The following is a 24,392-nucleotide window of genomic DNA, read 5'->3' as shown; positions in this document are numbered from 1 at the left end:
AGAACTCATCAATGTGCATCTACATAGGAAGTATCAAAGTTGTAGGTGGAAGCACTTTGATTTTAGAGTGAATGTTAAGGTTTATGTTAAAGTTTTATATTAGAGGTCACAGTGACCTTGACCTTTGACCTAGTGACCCAAAAATGGGTGTGGCGTGTAGAACTCATCAAGGTGCATCTACATATGAAGTTTCAAAGTTGTAGGTGGAAGCACTTTGATTTTAGAACCTATGTTAAAGTTTATGTTAAAGTTTTATATTAGAGGTCACAGTGACCTTGACCTTTGACCTAGTGACCCAAAAATTGGTGTGGTGTGTAAAACTCATCAAGGTGCATTTACATAAGAAGTTTTAAAGTTGTAGGTGGAAGCACTTTGATTTTAGAGCCAATGTTAAGGTTTTAGCACGACGCCTACGGCGGATGTCGGACGGCGGACGAGCTGTCTATGACAATAGCTCGGGTTTTCTCCGAAAACAGCCTCGCTAAAAATGTAGGCATACAAACAGTGGACAAAAGATGCAGGTATAATTACAAATTTTAAGATGTTATGATTACAACAAAAGTACAGGGATCATAACATATGTAAATAGGCAAGGAGTATAACACTTGTAATGATGCAGAGTGGCAACGGAATATATATCTTGGAAATCGCGAGTGTTCCCAGTTCAACTCTCCGCTGCTGTTTTGTTTAGTCTTTAAAAACACATCTTTCTGCATGTTTATATCAGGATTTAATTTTAAACCAGACCATGCAAATCGTGCCAATTATCTATCAGCAGTATAAAAAAAAAGATTGTTTAAGTTATGAAGTCCCAGAATTGATGATAAATAAAGTGAGAAGCGATTGGCACAGAGAGAAGCGTGTATTTTCTCTGGGAGTATGGAAATATCTGCGTCAGAAAAGTAAAAAAATATGTTAAAGACGATGTTTGCGGCAAAGACGATGCTGAATCACAATTCGCAAACATGGTCTATAGTGGCCACAAAAAATAACATCTGGCAATGATTTTTAATGTCAGCTGACACTGATTTAAAATTTGGCGTCGATTTTGAACTCGTCGACAGTTCAATTCCAATTAAAATTGAATCTTCATGTCAGAAAAGGACCCGAGTATAAGCCGATTTTAATCAGGGTTGCTTAAGAAAGAAAGGTATACAATGCAGAATCATTGTAGTTTTTTAGTTTTAATTAAGAAAGTTACGCTTTGATCGTAATAATCACCACCTTGCATGTCCATGAATGTACTTCATTCTTTGATTATATCCAAAATATAAAAGATACCAATTATCATAATATAATATATATAAAATCTTCTTAGGAGATAACCGCTGCGTGGAGTTTGGTGACCAATGGAATGTGTATACCATATACGGATTTATTGATCAAACTTTTTACTCCAAAACCTTATTTGTGTCGTTTTTCAGAACCTGTCTGATACATGCCATATAGCTATCACTTTTTGGATTAGAGATCAGTATCCTCGAAGGCAGATACTGAGTATAATTTTGAAATCTACATAAATTTCAAATTTATATTCTGATAAATTCACATTTGTTCGATATTCACAAAGGAGACGAAGTGCCCATTCATTTTACAAGCATGGCTGAGAATAAAATACGTCTCACGTATTACAAACTGGTTTCCCATGAAAAGGAATCTCTCGGACAGTGTCCCGCGGTAATAGCGCCCAATAAATCTACGGCCCAAATTGTCTCATAGGACGATTTTATGTTAATCATCTGAATTTAAGGATAGCACACTTCTCGATACGATAACCACTTAATTTATGCTCATGAAATTTTAACAAAATCCAGAAAACTATTAAAACGTTCGCACAAAATGTTTACTGCTTCGTAAAAATATTACTTTGTATAGGTATTTTCATACTTTACACGGTTGAAAGTACGTTACAAGTTTAGGAATTTAATATGTGTATAACATGCACACATATAGGCAGTATGTTTGTACTACACAACAATCCGCCATAAGGATGATTTGTCCGAGGATTCCCGATCGGGAGAACCACACGTTTTTCATAGGTGAACCGAACGATGCTAGAACTAGTAGGTTAGGTCGGTCCCTCTTCGCAGAGACGGACACGGCTTCTCGACTTTTATACACCATCGATATCAGCGTCGATACGAATATAATTTTAATATATAACTGTATGTACGTAACGAAGTAAACTGGTGAAACCGTACAATATAGTGATAGTTTAAGAAAAGGACACAAACTGGTTGGTTTGTAGTTTTGTACGTGTATGCACTTTAGGATCAGCTGGATGTACAATTGCCTCTATTTGAATGATACCTTCAGCGCCTTTAGGCGTTATGTCTTTGCCATTGGTTAGTGATACTGAACAGTTGAGGGAACCCCCCTTTATAAAATATGCCTTTTCAGTTAAATTTCATACGACAGAGACACACAACGTATAAGCTCTTGGAGCGTGCATGGGCAAAGAGATAGATTACATGATTACCGGAAACAGTTTTCTTCAACGTATCAATATAGTAGATGAAAATCAAATAATAATACAATTTTTCGAAAATGATTTATTACACATAGACATTTTTTATTACAAAAACATGTGCGTATTTCCTATACTTATATATAATAGTGTCAGATATCATATTATACATGTGTACCGTAATGGTACAAATATAACCATAGTAATTGCATGAAATAATCGGAATATGAGCCTACTACCTAACTTCAGTTTGGTTGACGTGCTGCATGTTTGGTTAACGGATGCACATGGAGTGAAAATTTAGGCCCGTTTGGGCATAAGTCATAGTTATTTGTAACGTAAACAAAAATCTAGTTTTTAAAACAATATTGATGGCCGTTTTAATAATTTTGAGGGTAAGTATTAGTTGATGTCTTAAACAATTGTGTATTGTTTTAATAATGTCTAAATTCAAAAAGGTAAACGCATACAATTTTATTAGTATCCTATGTTATTTCGTATAGTTGTAAGACAACACAATGACAAACTGATATTTCTTGGCACATGTCTTATACTACGCATTTTTTCAGGATGAAAATTTGGGAATGCCATCGACTGAGTTCGGTGTTAATGATTCTTCGTGGTCCTTTTTTTTCGTTATTATGTATACCATAGAAATATTCCTATATTGCTATGTAACAGTTAGGGAAACAATGCTCAAGTTACAACAAGGTCACTCATATTATTGCGTTTGATAGATTGGACTGAAAGTGTCATGTTCATTAATATACACACTGTCACATAATCCTTTTCAAAACATGTTATAGTACAACAAAAAACGTGTATTTACTCTACACTATTTTTACAACGTTATAAAAATCAATATAACACATAAAACCGAAATTCGTCCTTAAAGGGACCTTTTCAAAGATGTTGGCATTTATTGAAGTTTTTCATTAATGCTTTATATTGATAATTGTAAGCATTGGATCTAAAAAGCTCCATTAAAAAAAATAATAATAATAAAACTACAGAAAGAAAAATAGTAACCCTAAACTGGGCTCGAACCACTGACCCATGGAGTGAAACTATAACGTTAAGACCACTCGGCCATCCGTGCTCGTACAATGACTGATGTATTTTATACTTTATATAAGCAATCCTCGCGGTGTCACAAAATATAACAAAACAACAGAACTATCCAAATTATTCAATAGTTTCGCGTTGCACCGCTTTATAATTTTCAAGTTTTTAAACCTCAAAAGATGACATGTATGTATTATAACGCACCTTAAAATTGATGCAAAGCGCACATTTGCTCATGGTAAACACAAAAGCCTTGAACACTACCGGCAATCACTATGACGCACATGATTCCCATAAAGTTTATGAATGGAACAGATTAACGGTTTAACGGATTAGCCCGGTGAAGGTAGGAAGTCGTTGTCCTTATTGTAAGAACCCTTACCACTCCTCCATTCACTATATTTAATAGTGATTTTTTTCAGAGATGTTTATTTTTCGTTATACTTTGATTATTTTTTGTTCAAAATGATGTTTTTACTGATTAATATCATAGCCACACGCTTTTCTCTTATACGAGCATATGGATATACCGAATAAATATGTTGGGCGTACCGGTACATGACAGACCACTACATCATCGTTAAGTCATTAAGTCAAATATTTATAAATTAGCATGCTTGTAACATTTGAGCTTTGATTCGTTAGTTTTATAAAGGAAGAAGTTAAATTTCAGCATTTGCGATTTAATGATTAATTGATCATTCATTCATTTGATCGTTCATTCACAGAGACACAGAGATGTTTTCATTCATTCATGTGTTCTTTACATATAGTATGTTTAAAAGTTGATTGAATTAAAAACAGAACACGTTAATTCATGAATCTCAAATAAATCCTTGCAAAGCTAAATCCCTGCTCGGCCATGCAGAATGCAGACCAACCTATTAAAGGGGCCTTTTCACGTTTTGGTAGATTGACAAAATTTATAAAAAATGTTTCAGATTCGCAAATTTTCGTTTAATGTTATGATATTTGTGAGGAAACAGTAATACTGAACATTTACCATGCTCTAAAATATCCACTATATGAATCTTTTGACGATTTAAAAAACTTGAAAATTATAAAGCATTGCAACGCGAAACGATTGCATAATTTGGAAAGGTTCTGTTGTTTTCGTTATATTGTGTGATACCACTAGGATAGCTAATACTAGTATACAGTATAAAATCCATCACTTGTTGTATGAGCACGGATGGCCGAGTGGTCTAAGTGATAAAGTGTTAGTCCAGGGGTCAGTGGTTTGAGCCCATTTGAGGGTAATTTGTTTTTTTAAGTGTAAAACTATAACTTTAAGACCACTCGGCCATCCGTGCTCGTACAATGAATGATGTATTTTATACTTTATATAAGCAATCCTCGCGGTGTCACAAAATATAACAAAACAACAGAACTATCCAAATTATTCAATAGTTTCGCGTTGCACCGCTTTATAATTTTCAAGTTTTTAAATCTCAAAAGATGCCTATAATGGATATTTTAGAGCATGGTAAATGTTCAGTATTACTGTTTCCTTATAGAAATCATAACAAAAATGTGCGAATCTGAAACAATGTTTTTTATTTTTGTCAATTTACTAAAACGTGAAAAGGTCCCTTTAATTATTTAAAACTAGACTTATATGTCTTAAAATGACTATAAGATCATCGGTCTGGGAAAACCGGGCTTGGTACCAACAACATTAGCTGCGCGCGGAGTACATTTGAAAGGTAGCCTTTGTTTTCCGATGACATGAAATGAAACGAGTAATACTGTCCGGACAACACATTTGTTGACATCCGTCTTTTCTCATTATCAAATAAATAACAACAACAGATCTCGTCACTCGTGGACGTCTAGTGGTCATATATTGAAATACCAGTTTGGCGGCTCCTCAACCGTTATACGATCTCACCATCAAAATCTTTTTCAGTTCGTACAAAATACCGTCCGATATTCTTCTAGTAATAATTCAATTATATAAAATTGCTAAGATACACACGAAACATTGCCCGGTGAATTTAGGGTCCATAAGGACACACACGTTTATCGTTGAAATATACATTATACATACACATTTTGATTTACTTCCTTCTGCGGTGAACCGAAACCCAGATGCCCGTGTACGTCAGTGATAGAAAGTAAACACGTGTATAAAACACAAATACGTGTTCAACAAGTTTGGCGATTTAATGAAAGAATATGTGCACATGTAACATGAATGTGCGCATTTATTCTTCGTCGATTCCTTTTTAAAGCTAGGCAACGACTACTTTTCAGTCTGTTTTTCTTTTTCAGCTAGTAAATGTTTACAACACTCTGTTTCCTTTAAGTCCTCTCCGTTGTCCGCGCTCACAGTCGTCGGTTGTCGTGCCTTGCGTCCCGGCAAGCAGCAGCAGAGGTGGTCATAAAGGGACATGAGGTATCGGGGGTCCGCCCGGTCACGCTCCTCCCGGTACGTTAATAGACTCACCGGGATCCCCACTAGGAGCGTCACCAAAGTCCCCACCGAAGCGTATAGCGCGTACGAAAGCGTGTAAATGACGTCAATACCGCTGACGCCTCCAGTTTTCGCCGGTACCGTTTGTGACACCGTAGAAGAAACGAAACTGCCGTTTGATAAGTCTTCAAATGCGTGTCTGGAATATGCCGTAGTGGATGTAAGTACCGGTACATGTAGAGACGTTGATATATTTGTATGGTTGCTGATGTACATTGACTGGGCGTTGTGAGCCACGCACATGTTTGTGGTCGGTAGAGGAAGCGGTGTGGGTCTCGGCAAGTTGGGAGTTACCGCAGCCCCGATGCAGATCCAGAACGATATGACCAGCCCTATCACGCCGCCCACGAGCGCTCCCTTGTCCGTAGCCTTTCGGTAGAACATAGACAGGAAGAAGATACCCACAGACGGCCCTGTGGCGGCACCCATAATTCCAAAAAGAATCTGTGTAAGGGACCCCTCCAGATTGCTGATGATGAACGCAACACAGATACCTAGCCCACCGTACGCGACCACGGCGACCTTGGCATAGACGGTGAGCACTTGGTCGGACGCCTTGAAGTATGGCCGAATGAGGTCCTCGACGGTGATAGCCGACAGGCCGGCGAGAAGTGACGACAACGTACTCAGTGATGCGCTGAACATGGCGGATATGAACAGCCCGGACAGTCCCGGGTACAGCCGGAATATGTCCGCAACCATGAAAGGGACGATCTGGTTCATGTTGTCGATATTGCGGCTCCTGATAGGATCGCACCCAATAACAGAGTAATATGCGAAGCATATCAGACCCACAGCCATTGACATAGACTGCATTGTGACGAACACTGGGCCGGCAATGTACAGGACCTTCTTGGCGTCCTCGATAGAAGGCGTCGAGTTAAACCTTTGAATGGTGGACTGATTGAGAGTCAGAGAAAACGACCCTATAAACGAGCCGATAATAATGGTCCAGAACGTGTGTCGAACCGTCGGGTCAGGGTTAAAATCAAATATATCCAAACGTCGAGAATTATAGTTTTCGCGAAAGACATTTGCGACACCCCCGGCGTCAATTGTACCTTTGATTAGCGTAGCAATTATACCGAAGTTAATGATGATACATTGTAAAACGTCCGTCCATATGACGGCGAGGATCCCGCCGATGGACGTGTAAACGATGGCAGCGACGGCGATACACAATATGGAGGCCCACACCGGGACGTTCGTGACCGACTGTAAAGCGATGGCTGGTCCAAACAGAACGCTGCCCATGTAGATTGCCTGCGAGACGATACCTATGGAAACGGTGAGCAGCCGGACGCTGTTGCTGTTGTAGCGGAGCTGCAGGTAATGGTAGACGCTGGTGACCTTCAGAGGGTACATGAGCGGGACGATGATACACGTGGATAGGTAGATAGCGGCACACTGACCCACCGAGAACAACACTATCATAAAGCCGAACATGTACACATCTGCCGGAAATCCCAACAGCATGACGGATGATTGAAAAGTTACAACGAGCGAGAGAGCTACCGGTCCATACCGCAACTTCCGGTCGCCAAGGAAGAAATTAAGTGTCGTCTGCTTCTTTCTGCCAACGATGGCGAAATAGACACCGATAGAGACGGATGATAGCACCGTCATGGCAAACACGACGTAATCCGCAGCTTTGAAGGGATGACGAATCATGTTTTCTGCTGCCGATACTAACACTAATACAAATCAAAATCCCGTTGAATGTTTCCCCACTCACTCACAAAATCGCATGTGCTTACTCTTGTCACATCTACAATTCGACTCGTGGTGATTTATTTTAAAGGTGTAAAACTTTATTCAAGATCGTCAATTTTCATGCTGTGCAACATCAAGACCTCGAGGGCGGCTATTGCGTTCATGTACGTCAGTAAATTAATCCTGCCCATTGACCGAAAACGTCGCCGATTGAGCTAGGTGTGTTAATCCTGTGCCAATCTCTTGCAATCTTCACCGGGCAAATTGCTCGGTACCCTACCCCGGCGTCGGCAATCGGTGCACGCAGATTATTTTAAATACTATAATTATCTAATATCCACTTACGTGTTTAAAGTTCATAATTGTTGTAAATGATACAAAAATGAAATCCGTTAAACACCGGCTTAACAATCACTGCGTCGTCACACCACAAATTAAAATTTAACTTTCCGGTAACCGTCCGTAGGATGCACCACGAGGAACCAATATCGGCCAAGCATAACCGGACGTGAACAGGTCCTGTGTTTGTCTAGAGCGCCATCTGATCGACTAACATTAGTAGCTGGTATAACGTTTGCGTAACTTTCCCTGCTAAATATTGGTCAAGCACCATTACGTTCCCATCGAAATGTTGGTCAAACACAGTAAAGTCCCAGCGATATGTTGGTCAAACAATGTAACGCTCCCAGCGCAATATTGGTCAAACACCGTTAAGTTCCAGCGATATCTTGGTTAAACACATAAACGTCCCCAGCGATATGTTGTTCAAACGCCAAAAAGTTCCCAGCAATATGTTGGTAAAACAATATAACGCTCCCAAATGAATGTGGTTGCAATAACGCAACTTTCCGAGCTGTTGTGTCGGTACAGGGACTTTATTTTGCAACGTTTCGCATAAATTGTTACTAGGATCTAGGTTAATCAGTGGTCCGTCGCAGCACGCTGTAAGATTCTCAATACGCTCGCTAAAGCTATTATACACAACCGCCAGAGAGTTCGTATCTACAGCGCATCCTCCACGCTGAATGAAAAGGAGATAGCGTTTTTCCAAACGAAAATTTTAATCGGTCATCCAGACAAACAAAAACCATTCCACGTATATTGGCAACCAATTTCCGAGATGGCTGATAAGTCTGTCCGCACTTGAAGCAATATTACCTCAAGGGTTGCATGACGCGCCTAACAAACAGATTGCGCGTTGATGTGTAAATATAGACTTCAAACATTCAGCCACTGAAGATTATTAATACTCCTGTATTATCTTCAGAGCAAGTGTTTATGAGATTTCTGCTCGTATTATCGTATTTTTCATTTAAGATTTATATTAAGCCCATTTCGATTGGGTTATATTAAATTGTTTGGCGAGGTGTGAAATATTATTACTTCAGTGCGGTACTTCTACGAAGCCTCGACTTTTAAAAAGGTAATGGAGCTTATCTGTTTGTGTAAACGCGGATGAGCCTTCTTGCCAGCGTGAGTTCGTGAGTGGGTGTATTAAATAAAAATAAATTTAATGTTCTTACGGCGGGATAAACGTGTGTGCAAATGACAATAAAATGTACAGTAAGAACAGGACGCATTTTAAAGCATTTGCCTTCGCCGGGACTCGAACGTCGAACAATCGGAATCATAACTGGCGAATGCCCTTACACATCGACCATCCAGTCTAAAACAATACCCGTTTGTCTCCAAAATACCATGAGAAAAAAAGTTTCAAATAGAATTTCTCGTACATGTAAGAATACATTCAAACATTATGTTGTGTTCCCAGGTGCTATTCCTCGTGTATTATCGCCGTTCCTTCTTTAACGCATATTTTAAATCGTATTATTGCAGGTCCGTAAACAGGAACTCGTTTTCAGTAGCTGAAGCGTCTTACCATGTTCGCTCCCAAAACGACACCACAGAGCGATAAAAGCCAATGTTTCATACCATGGCCCGTATTCGTCAACATATTCTAAGACTTTATACCAAAAATAAGGAAAATAAACATCTTGAAAGCTTTAAATATTTCTTGATATTAATTGCATTGCTGCAATTTAACATGCAATCGATTTGTTACCGAAATTAGAAAAATCGATTTATTTTCCAAATTTTCAGACACAACAAAGAAACAATAACAAATATGTATCAACACATATTTAAAAAAAACCCAACTTTTATCGAGACTTCACGATTGAATCTCGTGCTGAAAACAGACTATTTTCGCAGTTTTTTTTTCGAGAATAGCACACATGTCAATGAACCCGTACTATTGTATTGCCAGTTTCTTATTAACATAGACATGGTTACCTCCAAAACATATAGTCAATTGAGACATTCTGAAAGATTATCATTGAGATATTCTGAAAGATTATCATTGAGATATTCTGAAAGATCGTTAACTAACCGAAAGTACTTTAAGGACATTGATGGGTCGTAAAGTTTTTGCACAAAACAGCTAAGATTGCGGTTTAAGTGCGCATTGTCAGTTAAAGGAAACATGAACAAACACTCGATGTACCGGTATTACCGTTATGTATGTTTTATTCAAAATATGAAATGGATTCTAAATATTTATGGTTTGGTTTCTGTGTTTGTTTAAGTTCATGGCGACGCCGTTATTTGCAGTATTTCAGTAAACTAACCAAGTCCCACGTTTCCTGTGCTAGCTGGTTTAGCAGTACTTAGTGCACGTGTCATTAAACCAGGTGCTTCACATATAAATCAGAATAAATATGAACATCGCTCTTAGGCATAATGCATGTACGTAAAGTGTCGTCCCTGATTAGCCTGTGCGAACTGCAATTGATAATCTTGGATGACACTTTACACACAGGCATTATGCCCAGTTTTCTCAGAACGCGACTCAAGCCTCGCTCTGAGAAAACCAGGTTTAATGCATGTGCAGAATCACATCTGACCTCAATCATATCTGCTTTACAATTGTATTAGTTTATTTTAAGGAACAAATATATTCGTAACACTCCAATCATTTAAAATACATGCATCGCTCTTATTCAATATTGTTTACATTTGCAATGTTCGAATATAAAACTCTTAACACCATTATTAGAATGAAACAACAACAACATTGTATTATAAATATATCGTCATTTATCGACCGTCTTCTGATTCTGCATGGCGGCAAGAATAATGGAGACGTCCAATAAAAATGCCCGCTTAATATATCCAAAAGTATACTTCAAATAATCATGAAACTATGTGATGATTTTTTTAGGCATAATATCTTGGCCAAGGAACATAACTCGCAAGATCGGTTGAATTTTGTTAGTATATGGCTCTTGAATAATGTTAAAAAATTGATAAAATGACCATTGTTCGCTCTCGAATTCAAATAGTTTGATCGTGTCATCTACTAACTGGTGACAAAGTGTATGGGAACAATACAATTCTGCAATATGATCCTTGATTTATCCCAAATTTGCAAAAAATGAAATAATGTCGTCTGCTCTCAAATAGGTGGATTCTCAAAAACAGTGTTTGCATTTGTGAACCAATCATGCTTGATTTTTCGCAAGGTTCTCTCGGAAACCGTTTCGAGTCACGAGGTTGCGTTTCATCCTTGTGTAGACAATTGTGGCACGATCATCATATAGCCTTCCTACTATCGAAGATCGTTCCGTTTCACGTGCAATACAGTTACAGAGTCCAGGGGCGAAGCTGCTAATAGGCACAGCTAGCCCGGACCTACATTTTTTTTTGACATGAAAAAAAAATCTTCAACTTCGAAAAACGCATTAAAATGTTGACACTGAGGGGGTGAGGTGTCAGAAATTTCCATTTCATATTGACATAATCCTCGGACAATAGATTCTGGTCGTGTTCAAAGGACATATCTTCCAATTATCAACTCTACTTCTTTCTATGTGCATAGATTCTATCTCGCTTCTTTTCACGTGACTTGCTGTTACAAGTTTACATAGATCTACTGTAGATCTACTTGTAGATCTACTTGTCTCCCTTTCAACACTACAGTAAGTTGTAATCGATTAACGTTGGATTTTTTAGAAACATTCCGAATGATGTTTTTACCGCGGAAATTTAAAATGGAGCACTTGCCCCCGTATCCCGATCCATTTACTAAATCCGGGTCGGTTCGGACCCTTGATGCCGAACAAAAACAAAATTTAGTTCTCTGACATTGAGATACAACAGTAAAATATCAAAGAAAAGCAGGCCAATGACTTAAATTTTCTTATCTTATTATTTGTCTAGATATGCTTTAAATCTCACCACAGGCGTTATAGGATTTAAAATTTTTCAGGGGGATGACCCCCGGACCTCCCCCCCCCCCCCCCCGTTATGTGTATCATATCCGGACCTACATCTCAAACAATGTTAGCTACGCCCCTGCAGACTTCATGCCAACGATAGTCAAAAACTAAAAAAAATAAAACCCGTTAGTCAAACTAAAAAAAGAGGCTATTGCATCTATAAGCCCGTTCGATCTCGCTTGAAAATCATGCGGCTTCCTTAAATTAAAAAGCAACGGTACAGACTTAAGTTGTCTTCAACACACAGGCCCCAGATCTTCAAAAGGGCGAATTTATGTATGAGTTGGCAATCTTGTTTTAAAAATGTAGTTGTAACTTTAACGTGTAAGAACTTCTTTAAGAAGACACGGCCAAGAATAAATGTACCGCGTCAAGCGATTATGGCCCTTATGCCATATGCGGCCAGTGTAACTCCATACCAGCCTGCCCATCCGCGCAGTCTGGTCATGATCAACCCAGTCCGCTAACGTGACCAAGAAACCCTGCGGGACTTGATAGGGGATAGCATACATTCTGACGAGACTGCGCAAACGCGAATGGCCGCACGTGGCATAAGACTCATTGGCGCGGTTCACATAGCCATAATTGTTTAAATATTTTTGTTAAAAAATAAAAAGTGTTGTAATAAAATAATAATATTGTGATGTATTATTGTTTTGTAATTGCCTCTTGTGAATATTGATGGAAGAGCCTCAGAACAACTATGGGAAAGCAGAGCTCGTTCGATTCAAGGGAAATAAACGATAGTACTAATGCATTTAAATGGATGCGTTTGCTTCCCATTGACAACAACAGTATCCGCGTTTGTTTTTTTGTTTTTTTTTTGGGGGGGGGGGAACAAATGACAAAACAAGAAACCGTCGGAGACGGGTGATGCTCCCCAAATGTTTTTTGTCACAATATTGCACTATATATTCAGATAAAAGGAACAGTCTTGAGGGGCATAACTTTGGACAAAATAATACGATGGATGGTTTAACAACTTAAAAATTTCAAAGGGCCATAACTCTGTGAAAAATCATCTGACCAGAACCGGCTGATAATATGCACATCTCCTTTTGGTAGTGAAGCTTCCCATAAAGTTTCATTGAATTCCGGTCATTAGTTGCTGAGAAATAGCCCGGACAAGAATTGCACTATATGTACAGTTAATGGAAAATTTCAAAGGGCCATAACTCTGTGAAACATCATCCGACCAGAACCGGCTGATAATATGCACATCTTCTCTTGGCAGTGAAGCTTCCCATAAAGTTTAATTGAATTCCGGTCATTAATTGCTGAGAAATAGCCCGGACAAAAATTGTGCACGGACGGACGCACGGACAGACGAAGCGGCGACTATATGCTCCCCCCAAAAAATTTTGGGGAGCATAAAAATATCAAATGAAAAACTTCAGAATAAACAACATAAAAAGAACCCACATCTATTAAAACCTGAAACAAATACCCTCTTCAACTCACCCCCACACCCCAAACGCCAAGCAGACATGAACATACTTTGGAGTGAAATATTTTAAAGGGACATTTTCACGTTTTTGTAAATTGACAAAATAATTAAAAAAATGTTTCAGATTCGCAAATTTTCGTTGCAGTAATTATATTTGTGAGGAAATAGAAATACTGAACATTTAACGTGCTCTAAAATATCCAGTATATGCTTCTTTTGACGATTTAAAAAACCTTAAAATTATAAAGCGTTGCAACGCGAAACGATTGAATAATTTGGAGAATTCTGTTGTTTTCGTTATATTTTGTTACACTACGAGGATTGCTTATAAAGTATTAAATACAACAGGCATAGTATGAGCACTGATGGCTGAATGGTCTACGCGATAAACTTTTACTCCATGGGTCAGTGGTTCGAACACCGTTGAGGGTTACTTTTTTCTTACTTAAATTTTATTCTTGTTTGTTTACTAGAGCTTTTTAGACTTAATGTTTACATTTATCAATATAAAGCATTTAATGACAAACTCCAATACATGCCAAAATCTGTGAAAAGGTCAGTTCAACAGTTAATATCGATTGACCTTGCACTCAATGCGTTTCTGTTCCTGGTTACGCTGATGACAGATTGACAAATGTATCTCATCGTGACACCATATTACTTTATGAATAAGGGTGGGCCGTCATTAATGAGTTCGTTTCTTCATAACAATGTGCAACTTATTATAACCAATTTTCATAATATTTTGATCGAATGATTTTGACGGCAGACCACATTATTTTTGTGTGATGCGGTACTGGTGTAATTCATGTGTTGCACATATGTAACGAGTATCCAGATACATGGCTGCTTTGACGATCGACACGCTTTCAATAGTTTGCATTTGAATGAATTATGTTAACACACATTTTTATTATTTTTTACATCTGCATATTCAAAAATAAGCGAAATAAAATCAATTATTTATTACTTCCTGTGTACATACGCGCGAGAAAACTAGATCCCCACGTGGACCAGAAGTATCAGAGCGTCATGGATGAATAATATGAAGTGAACGTTTTAAAACAGTAACATATGAACAATTTTGATAACTTTAGCCGTGTTTGCAACATAAGATTTATAGAAGTGCTGCATTAAGAGTACGATTGGGTGTATAAGTATCATCAGCTGTATACTAGTATATATATTTAACTGCAAACTAAGCTTAGTTGTTATTTGATATAATCATTACATATGAGACTTCGACATGGCAAAGTTGTCTAATTTACACGAAATTAAATGATTGACATGAGGTCATATTTAAGGGTATTTTGTTTAAAAAAAGTTAAACCCTGATAAAACTCCGTTATCCGTTATCTCTCTCGCAAGTGCGATCCTCACTGCGCCTAACCAACTAACTCGTCTCTCACATGAGACGTTATAGGTTGCATTATACTTAATAATCGTGTCATGTAGTTGCTGTACTCTCTAAAAAAATATCATAGTTTACTCGTAGGCATGTTTAACACTTTAAACTGTTGTTTGGGTTTTATCGTTTGGAGATAGTGGTAGGGCATGAATAGGAGTTCACAACTGAAACCCTGAAATATGAGTAACGTAGAGACTATAGTAAAGCATTGCACTGAAAAAGGTTATATTCCACTAAGAAACGGCCTGAAAAAAGCGGCAAAACAGTCGATTTTGATTTGTGTCGAGTTCTTTCTTGGTTTAAACATGACTTACCTTTTTTGCATAAATCGACTACGCTTAGAATGGCCTTTAAGAAAATGTATGGTTATGTGTCTCTATGTGCAACACGTTGCATTTATTTGCGCTTAAAGTTGTTGCTTTACATTAAACTTTATAGGGAAATGTTCGGTATATTAGGAACTTATGGTCTCATAATATAATAAATAGTATAGAGTCATTTTCTTTTATACTTTGAAAATAGTCTATATGTTTAGGTTAATAATACAAAATAAATTACCTAAATAAAAAAAGTAAAAATAACAATGGTGAAATTAGTGTACCATGTGGTTGCTTATAATGGCATGGATTTGATCCAGCTATGCTTGTTCCAGTCAAATCTCTGCGCGGAGGTTGGGACACAACAACAAGAACGGACACACGAAAGCTCACAGTTGACCTTTAAACTCGCCTATATTGCCGCAGCACTTTCCCAATAACCCACCTAACGCTCAATTGGTCATTGGCGGCTCATGTACTACTTAAATGTACCCCAGGTACTCTTAAGTATACTTAAATGTACCCGGGTACGAAAAATATACTAACACCTATACCTGGCCGATTCAGACTGTGCCTGAGTTGTATTCCTCCCTAAATCCTATGTACATAGTAAAACGCGCTACAGAATACCTAACAAATACTCTTTGAACAAAACCTGCATTAACATGCTTTATAAAGAAGAGGGCTATTTCACATACAGTAATATTGACATAAATATGGACAAGCCGACAATTACCAATTAAGCGTTAGAATTTCAGGGTACGTTTCAGTATATTTTCTACACCCGGAGTACATTTAAGTATACACAAGAGTACCTGGGGTACATTTAAGTAGTACCCGTGCCGACAATGACCAATTGAGCCCAAATCAGATGTCTCTTGAGGGCCATGTCCAAGAGGAGAGAAAATCTCTGCAATCGATGCTGCGAAATGAAAGAACTCATCATACTTATTGCATAATAACTAGTATAATTTTAATTTGCAATATGATAAATAGAAAATTTCCAACATTTCACTTTAGAAGTATCAGAAGTTGTGTAAGCGCTTGAACAATTTGAGAAACACCCCGTCTCAATAACAGAGTCTATAAGAATGTATGTTCTTAAAACATTCCTTAGATCAGGGGCCTTTACACGTTTGGGTAAATTGACAAAATTAAAAAAAAAGTTGTTTGGCAAATTTTCGTTTTAGTTATGATATTTGTGAGGAAACAGTAATACTGAACATTAACCATGATCGAAAATAGCCATTACATGCATCTATTGACGATTTAAAAACCCGAAAATTATAAAGCGTTGCAACGCGAAACGAATTAATAATTTGGAGAGTTCTGTTGTTGTTGATATATTTTTGGAAACTTCGAGGATTGCTTATGTATAGTATAAAATACCTATGGTATTGTATCCAGAAGAATGGTCGAGTGGTCTAAGTCGTTTACTTTTTACTCCAGGGTCAGTGGTTCGAGTACTGCTGATGGTTACCTTTTTTTTTTCCTTTTTTAAATTTTATTCTTGATTTGTTACTGGAGCTTTTTATATCAAATGTTTACATTTATCAAATAAAAGCATTTAATGACAAACTTCAAAACATGCCAACATCTGTGAAAAGGCCCCTTTAAGCTACATAAAAAAAATAGATCAACTATGCATGTACCACATTCATCGAAAGAAACAAGCATTATTGGCCCCGATTTTTTATTAACAATAACAAGTAAGGTCTTTCAAAGTAGAGTCAACATTACTTAGATTTGATGTGTAAAAATAAATATTATTTATATGTGGTGACTAAAGTTTAAATACATGAATTTATTGAGTTTCATTTTTAAGTTTTATTTGTTGTTATGTTAACATCTTCAAAAAATGTTAAATTATACATACTTTAGCATAATCTTCTTGCGTTTTTTAAATATTTATCACCTCCGTTGACGCTCTTTCTCACCAATCGTAGCTTTCCGGTCGATTTCTCAACAAGCCGCCTGCTTGCGTTGATGACATCTGAGCAGCTTTTTAACAAAGCTTTTAATGGAAAACTTTGGAACAACCCCTCGTGCAAAATATCCGGTTTAGATTCTAGCGCCACCTATGTCAATAACACTTCAGTTGATGTACTGACAGCTGAATGGAAGTGTGGTTATTCATGTATAGTGCTGTCCAAATAAAATAAACAAACTGTGCAATGGAGTATGGATGATAGACACATTGTGCAAGCAAAAATGAATAAATTTATTTCGGCTGTATTCATAAATTGACAGATAAATATGACTAAACACGTTTGTTTACATTTTGTGCAGAAACACATGTTAGTGAAAACACTAAGGGATGATAGTTGCTGCTAAGAAGTTGACAGCGACTATGGGTTTGAGATTTTTCGTAGCAGTGGCAATTATTTCTGCAACTTGTCTAAATTCAATTTATGCAGATGATCAGGTTAAACACTTACACTATGTAAACGAATGGGCAGCAACTATACCAGGTGGAATAGAAACTGCAAGAGAAATAGTGTCAAGTTATGGCTACACATTGGTTGATCAGGTGTGTATATTTTGTGGTTTTCAATGTGTGTATGTTACTCATTTATAACTGTTATCAATTTTAGAATTATTTGCAAACAAGCAAGTGTTTTCTTTGATTTTTTATTATAGCTTTAGGGAAATTTGATGAAATTTGTCTCACTTAGTCAAAGATTCCTTAAATGTTTGTTCTAAAAAGGAATTAACTCCCAAAATGTATTTTATTGGTTTTCAAAACGCTAAAAGCAACCAAACATTAATTTAAAATAACCACAAAGCATTGATTCCACTTGAAGTATCATCTTGCTTTTTGATGTAAGAATTTTGAAATTAACTATTTTTTGACTGGTGCAAATAACATGTCTTGCATCCTTTAGACACATATATTACAAGGAATCTAAGAGGTAAATGTTTTTTTTATCACGCATTTTTGCTATTTGTGTAGTATTTCACATAAGCTTATTCCCAACAACATTGATCATTGATAAGTATTTAACAAAAAATCAGAAAAAATAACTTGTGGCTTAAGTATTTGACACCTGGTTATCAAAATGTATGGAAATCCCTGATGTAAATAAAAACCATGCTTATAGAAAAATAACTAAAGCGCTGTGTTCTCTTCTGTCGATTGAACTCGATTCTGGAGGTTGAATTGTGTTTCATGCTAATAAAAAATGATGAGATTACCAGACCTTGTGGCCAGTAAAATATTTCGGATTTAACAGAGACTGACCTTAAGGCTTTGTTTCCATCGGCAACATTAAAAAATGCATAATTTTTTTATTATGTAAAGAATTTACTATACTTTTATCAATTAATAGAAACATTAAAGTTAAAATATGAACATGTTTAATACCAAATGGAAAATACAGATAAAAAGTTCTTTTTTACTATGTTGTGGATATAGTTTTGAAGGAATTATGATTTTCTTAGATGAAAATAAAATGTAAAATAAAAAATATGTTCGAGGAAATTCAAGATAATTATACAAAAAATGAGTTGATTTATAAAGCATAGCATCTTTCCTGTGCCATCACTCATCTCATGATTTTTCATCTGTCTAAAAGAAGTCCATGACATTGTCATGATTATGTTCAACAAATAATTACATGTATGTCACTGGTTTTAATAATTTATTTTTCTATTCCTGACATCATTTTTCCCAATAAGCAAGTTATGTTAAATCAAATAATATTATTACAAAGACAGCACAGCTGCTTTCAATAAATACATAAATAATTTGCTTGTAATTAAATTATTAAACAAAAGGATGTTGCAAAAAAACTGAATAGTGCAAACTATTAATTTTGAATGTATTATTCACAAAACCATTTTACATGGTCTTCTACTTGATAAAACCCCTGAATGTTTGTGTAAGTTTCTATAATCAGTTTTATACTCAGTAAGTATTGGGGTAATGTTTTGCTTAAAATAAAGGATGACATATGAAACTTGTAATTAAAAAAACAATCTAACATCAATTTAGTTCTTCATCATCAGATAGTTGTAGGGAATGCAACAATATTAAAGGCTTTGATAAACTAGATACAGTCATTGCTTCCTACTGTTAAGAGGAGCATCATTATTAAACCTATTATACTGTAGCAAAGAATACAATATCCACTTTTCTGGCTCTGCTGGTCCCAACAAGTGATTTTGTTCGAGAACAAGCTGAGTATTCTGGCTTGTCAAATATTTTGGCTGAATGAGTGACTTTTTTTACTGTCTTATTTAAATACTGAAAAAATAATAAGGTTCAACAGGGTTGAATCTCATTTATTGAGCAAAAAAGTTGTGTCACATATAGTAAATTAAAACCTTGAAATACACACTGTGTATCAATTAAATTGAACTTTTCAATACCTATGATAGTGAAAAAATCACACACTGATGAGTACAAAATAACCGAAACTTGTTATACAGGACAAGTGCCTTAAAATATAAATTGTTTGTGACCTATGTAGAGTTATGCATGTATTTACTAAAATCACCATTGCATTCCATCAGTAACTATTTATGTATTGTTCAGGACATGAAGACAGACATTTTTAGGTTAAAGAAACCAAATCAAAGCAGATTTTTTTAATGAATCAATTTCATTCCACTTCTTTTATGGATAAATTGGAAGTACAATGTACAATCATTTTTTCGCAGAGAGCGGAAATTATCAGCTGTCAAGAACTGAAGATTTAAGCTGTATTGATTTCAGCATTCCATAGATTTCCATGGTGAATCTATATTCAATTAATGCCTTCAACTCCCTGAATTATAGCCATTTCATCGTTCCACATACAATAGTAGCAGTATGCTCTCATCAGCTAGATTTAAGTGAGTGTTGGGTAGATGATTTTTTCTCAAAACTTCTCATTACCAATTATAGGGTTGCTGGTTTCACTAGCTTTTCAGGAAACCAAAAGAATGTCCAGGGAAAATGTTCTCTAAAATCAATAGCTGGTGATGTGGAATGTGTAGATAAGTTTGGCCAATGGAGACATGACTTTCACTCCTGCATGGCAGAAGTGTTTATCAAACAGTATTCCCTCATTGTATTTTCTGAGATAAAGTGTTGGGAATTTACTATAGGCAGTTTGAGACTATAAGTCTAGCTATTTGCTTGTGAAGTCTTTTAAGTAGCACCCACAGCAGGTATCTGTCATTTCTAATTTAAGAAATCTTTCTTCAGTATGAGAATGTTTTAAAAATGTCTTGTTCAAAATACAATTTAAAAAAAGTCCCATGCATATTGATTATGTACTCACAAGGTATGAAACCCTCTTTATGCCTCTTGCTGAAATATTGTAGGTCACTCAGTCAAATAAAAAAGTTGTTTATCCTTCAGTCCGTGTATATGTGCGTTCGCACATCCATCAACTTTTTTCTTCTTACAATTTCTCCTCATGAACTACCGGAACTGGGCAGATTTTATGGAACTTCATTTGAATGATACTTGAATGACCCCCTTTCAAAGTCAGGGGTTTTATATGTCAAGGTCTGATTTACCTAGGGGTCATTTTGGAGATTTGAATACTTTTGTAAAAAAAAATGGGGTTGAGGGGTACAACTGATAAGCAGCATATTTCATAAGCAGCCTGAACAATCTGATTGTTAAAGCTCTCCATATATTACACTGGCAGCATTATCCGCATATTGCGCTAGTAGCTAATGAAGTGAACCTATGAGAAATTTATACAATGTTGTTTTTTAAATCTTGTAATAACTGATTTGATTGAATTTTCCTTTTGAGAAGGCATTGGATGTAAGGGTCTCACGTTTACATTTTGTGGTAGGTGTTTAAACGATATTCATTAAATGAAACTATGGTTTGGGCTGTATTTTTCTAACCTTTTAAAAACTTAAAGGAAACATGCCCAGGCCCCCTTAACCTTTTCCCAAAGGGGAATAAATTACTTATCTGGTAAATAGATAATGTTTATTATCACCATTTCCCCCAGAGGCTTGTTTGACCTAGTCTGCAATCCCATCTCTTGTGTGAAAGATTAGTATACTTCTATCTTATGTATATAGGTGTAAAAGATCAGTATCAGGCTTGTGGATGGGCCATTGTTTGTTCAATCATCATGTGGTCAGTATCATACATAGATCAGTGTTGGGTTGCTTCCAGTAGCTTATACAAGACCCATTATGTAATTTGTCAGATATAAATGAATTTGCCGAAGATAGCAAGCGAAGCATGAACAGATGTTTGTATTTTAGGATAATGTGCAAATATGCAGTATTCCTGGTATTTATTTTGTAAATCAGTGTTTATGTCAAAATTATTTTGTGACTTTTCAGTGTAAAAAAAGCTTTTACACTTAAATTCTGTTAAAGTGCTTATGATTCTTTGCTTTGAATATAACATGACTCATTTTGACTGTATAGAAAATGTTAAACATTGCCATTATATTAAGTTATTAGTGAATACAATATGTTTTGTATAAGAAATGTGGGCCATCATATGCTTTATTCCATTTATACAATTGTTGATTTATTAAGCACACTACACCTAAATATTTATGCTGAAACAATTGCAATTGTTAAAATTAAGACATTTAGTAAAGTCACGATAATCAACAACAAAACAATAACACCAACATGAAAACATTCTATTGTCTACCTTAAAGGAAACTTTTTGTCACATGTTTGTAACTTATCTAACGAAAAAGAAGACATTAAAATTGCTGTTCTTCTCATTTTACAGGTAAGGTTGGTAACCTAAAGGAAGGAGATTACTAAGGCAGTTAGCTTGATCAGATAGTATTCATATTATGTGTCTGTCTCCTTTTTCAAATGATAGTATCTTAGTGGATCAAGTTCAAAGTGAGCTAGAAACAATATACTCAATAATACTGTTAATTTGACATCAGCGTTAACACAGATTGCTGGTCTTTTGTTTGTGTGTATTCATTTGGCACACAGGGATATTTGAACCATTCATGTATGAATCAAATGGAAATACTGAGACCTTTAAGAAAATTAAATTATCTGCTTTAAAAAGAAGCAGAATTAAGCCTGACGGTCATGTTTTGAGACCGATATACACATTAAAGAAGTGGTTTTAATGATTATTGCATGACGATAATTTATATAGACCTTTCATGTGCATTTTAGGATAATTAAAACACAGTTTTACTTACACATTATTTGATTCAAACAATATAATTGCCAAAACACACACAAAATATACACATGTAATGCATTTTCTTTTAGACTTTGAAAGATGTACCGTACATTTGCGGCCATAAGTCTACCTCGGCCATAAGTCGAGGGGTATAATGTGGCTAGAAAAACTTGGTTTTTTGCCTTGACTCTGCCATAAGTCGGGGGGTAAATTTCCTTTATCTCGGACATGTTTAAGTGACGTTTTAGTCATGGTTCTGAGGGCTTTTGTACCGGCAGTTGACATTTTTTGGGATATTAATAATTAGAATATATTTAAAACGAAACATTCAACGTTTCAATGATTTATTATCACGAAAAATATATTTTATTGTTCAAAATCATAATAACATATCATTGATTATTTCGAACTTAATATATATTTCACAAATCAAAATTAGTATCCCATTTAACGTAATAACTTTCAGTGTTTATATTATGAGCAGATATTTTTGTATTCAAATGTTAGTGCTATTGATGTGAAAATTCGGTAAAATCTTGAACGCAGAAATTCATTATATGGTCAAAATAATTGTAACATGCTCTCAAATAATCAACAACGCTTTCGCCATTATGCGTGAAACACGTGAATTTACCAACACTCGCATCGCTCGCTATTCGACTGTTATATACATATTCGTAAATCACGAGATACCCGAGGAATATTTTTTGCATTCTGGAAAAACGTCTCATCTGATAATACTAAGCAGATGATCCAAAGTAATTGTGTATTTGATATGTCCAATTACACTTTTTAATAATTCAGGGTGAGTGCGTTTTATTATAATCATTCAATGAATGAAATCTTCAATCAGATAAGATCTATTTATTTACGAAACGATTATGCATAAATTGTGGGACAGTTGTGAATAAATCAACGAAACAACACCTTCATCCAATAAAAAAATATACCATGTGAAGTTGAACAATAGCGATTGGTTAAAGGCGTATCCAACGATCAAGTAATTATTTTTGATTGGTCAGAAGTAGTTTGTAGCAGAACCGTTGTGCATATCATTAACGGATAACTATTTTAGGCGTGACGCAATAAAGACAAATGATCGAAAGGATGCTAACACTTTTTTACACTTTGATCTTAGTCAAAGGCCGAGAAGCGATAATAGGTGGCATGAAGACACCTGCAACTGTTGACAGCTTGTATTTACACGGATTAACTTTAAATGGGTACAAGTGTCAGCAGTCGATTTACTATTGTTCTTAGCAGACAGCGGGCGATGTATCAATAGACAAATTGCCATGTATAATTTTCACCACTTTACCGTATGTCACAAATGTTTAATATTTTCGAAGTTATTTTTACATGTTTTTATTTGGACTTATTACGAAGATTAATGAATTAAAAACCAATGTAAACATGAATATTTTGTTATCGGCGGACATATAAGTAAAAGACGAGTCGGCCTTTCCGTAAACAGTCATCATTCCTCCGCTTCAGAGATTTATTACTTTAAAAAAAACGGTACAGAAATATGTTTTTTTATTTTTTTTATTTAGTACCTCATCCATAAGTCGAGTTGACTTATAAAGTCAATTTTGGCAGCGTTTTTAGGTCGACTTATGGCTGCAAATTTACGGTATACAATAAATTATGTTTGAGATATACATTTGTCATGAAACTCAGTGAGTTATTACTAAATTATTTTCTTTATGACTTGTTCAAGGCTAATTATAGGCCCATTTATTTCTATATAAGCAGCCCAAGCAGGAGTTGGCACCTTCTCCTCCACTAATCAGCCCCGCTCTGTGGGTGACAGAGCTAAGCAACATTCAGGCTCCACAGTCATTTGTCATCATTGCTGCCTGGCCCACCCAAGCACCGACATCCTAATACCTAATACCCCTCCACACCCCAACCTAAGTGTTATGTAAACTTGAATTACAATGCCTTTAGGGTTGTTTGATTCAGGCCTTATGTTTGAACAAGCAAAAACACACATGCTTAAAAAGTCATTTACAGATATTGCTGTTAGTTGTTGTGCTTAGTTGCATAGATTTCAGAAATTTGATTCTTTTGATATTTTTAATTAAGTGGTT

The 24,392-nt window shown here is 36.0% G+C and overlaps 2 protein-coding genes and 1 long non-coding RNA gene across 7 annotated transcripts in view; 1 reads left to right on the top strand and 2 right to left on the bottom strand.

Moving 5' to 3' along the window:
* LOC127877645 (uncharacterized) overlaps positions 1–17,168 on the bottom strand; it is a 76,694-nt gene extending 59,526 nt beyond the window's left edge. Inside the window, exon 1 of the long non-coding RNA XR_008048513.1 lies at positions 17,047–17,168. This is a non-coding gene — a long non-coding RNA (uncharacterized LOC127877645). The remainder of the gene's footprint in view (positions 1–17,046) is intronic.
* Positions 2,538–9,042, bottom strand: LOC127877620 (sodium-coupled monocarboxylate transporter 1-like). Its single transcript, XM_052423686.1, has one exon. It carries the CDS (start codon positions 7,677–7,679, stop codon positions 5,778–5,780), a length of 1,902 nt encoding a protein of 633 aa, XP_052279646.1. The 5' UTR covers positions 7,680–9,042; the 3' UTR covers positions 2,538–5,777.
* An 85-nt stretch (positions 17,169–17,253) lies between the features above and the next one.
* Positions 17,254–24,392, top strand: part of LOC127877616 (furin-like protease kpc-1) — a 124,785-nt gene continuing 117,646 nt past the window's right edge. For all 5 annotated transcript variants that reach the window (XM_052423663.1, XM_052423662.1, XM_052423661.1 and 2 more), the window contains exon 1: positions 17,254–17,700. In XM_052423663.1, the coding sequence (XP_052279623.1) occupies positions 17,488–17,700 (213 nt within the window). In that variant the 5' untranslated portion in view covers positions 17,254–17,487. The remainder of the gene's footprint in view (positions 17,701–24,392) is intronic.

This window comes from Dreissena polymorpha, chromosome 4, assembly GCF_020536995.1.
Source record: "Dreissena polymorpha isolate Duluth1 chromosome 4, UMN_Dpol_1.0, whole genome shotgun sequence".
Classification (NCBI taxonomy): Eukaryota; Metazoa; Mollusca; class Bivalvia; order Myida; family Dreissenidae; genus Dreissena; species Dreissena polymorpha.
This window is presented reverse-complemented; position numbering and strand designations above follow the sequence as displayed.